The following is a 1,084-nucleotide window of genomic DNA, read 5'->3' on the forward strand; positions in this document are numbered from 1 at the left end:
AGCTCATTTATTATGATTCAAATGGAAATATGAGTTAAGGCATATTGTTTCCTTGACTTCTTTTTTAAAAGAATGACTTTCAAATGTTATTCACTTATCTGAAATTTAGGTATATGATTTTGTGATAATTTAATAATCATCAAAGCACTTTATTATTTACATTGTTGTTTTGGTTTAAAACATAGAGGATACATTACAAATTCTTCAGGAGTACATATGTATCAGCTTATAGATGGAAATTACCTTTCATGTATTCTAGAACATTCACAATGTTCTTCAATATTATGGTCTTCCCAATTATATCCTAAAATATAGTGACAGAAAAATGTATGATATATATTAAAAAATTGTAAAAAAATTTGGTTACCATTTGAAGCAAAAGTTAAAACCATGCCTATTTTTTTTACCCATTCTTTTTCAATCATATTACAAAAGAGCATCATTAAACAATGAACAGTTGTCCCCTTATTTGAAACATAAAAGATAATTCAGTCTTACCTATAGTCGTGAGGTTTCTGTAGGTCTCCAGCATCACATCTTTGTAGAGACTTTTCTGGGAAGGATTCAGCAAAGTCCACTCTTCCCAAGTGAAGTTGACATGCACGTCATAATAGGTCACTGCATTCTAAAATGTCCCTTAAATATGTACAACAGAAAGTATGATTTTGACAACACTGTAAAAGTGTACTTCTTTGACAGTATAGTCATATAATTCTGGGGCTTCCCATATTTATTCCATGATATAGACATCATAATTTAATCACCAAGTCACGTTAGAAGCAAACTGATCCCGAAGTTCACCATTGTTATTTCTGAACTCTTTGAATGGGATATCACCTTGCAAGAGAAATGCCTACTAACCAACAATGGAAGATACATAAACAGATCAACAGTACAGAGTACAGATAAGAGAAATTGTATGAATGATTAATTTCTGACTACAAAAAAGAAACATGAGATGAAAAAGCTGGATATATTGAATCATGCCTCTAATCCTTGTACTCAGAAGACAGAAGCATGTATGTCTATCTACCTCTGAGTTGAATACCAGCCTTGTCCATGCAATCACTTCTAAAGCAACCAG

The 1,084-nt window shown here is 31.7% G+C and overlaps 1 protein-coding gene across 1 annotated transcript; it reads right to left on the bottom strand.

Annotated features, from left to right (window-relative positions):
- Nucleotides 1-239: 239 nt before the first annotated feature.
- LOC130863414 (zinc finger protein 431-like) lies at nt 240-625 on the bottom strand (the record flags this gene model as incomplete). The annotated part of the gene is made up of 2 exons (XM_057753350.1): nt 240-304; nt 499-625. Coding segments are annotated over 2 exons (192 nt in total), but the record flags the coding sequence as incomplete, so codon positions are not given.
- Between the last annotated feature and the right edge of the window lie 459 nt (nt 626-1,084).

The sequence above is a fragment of the Chionomys nivalis genome, chromosome 21 (genome assembly GCF_950005125.1).
Source record: "Chionomys nivalis chromosome 21, mChiNiv1.1, whole genome shotgun sequence".
NCBI classification, from domain to species: Eukaryota; Metazoa; Chordata; class Mammalia; order Rodentia; family Cricetidae; genus Chionomys; species Chionomys nivalis.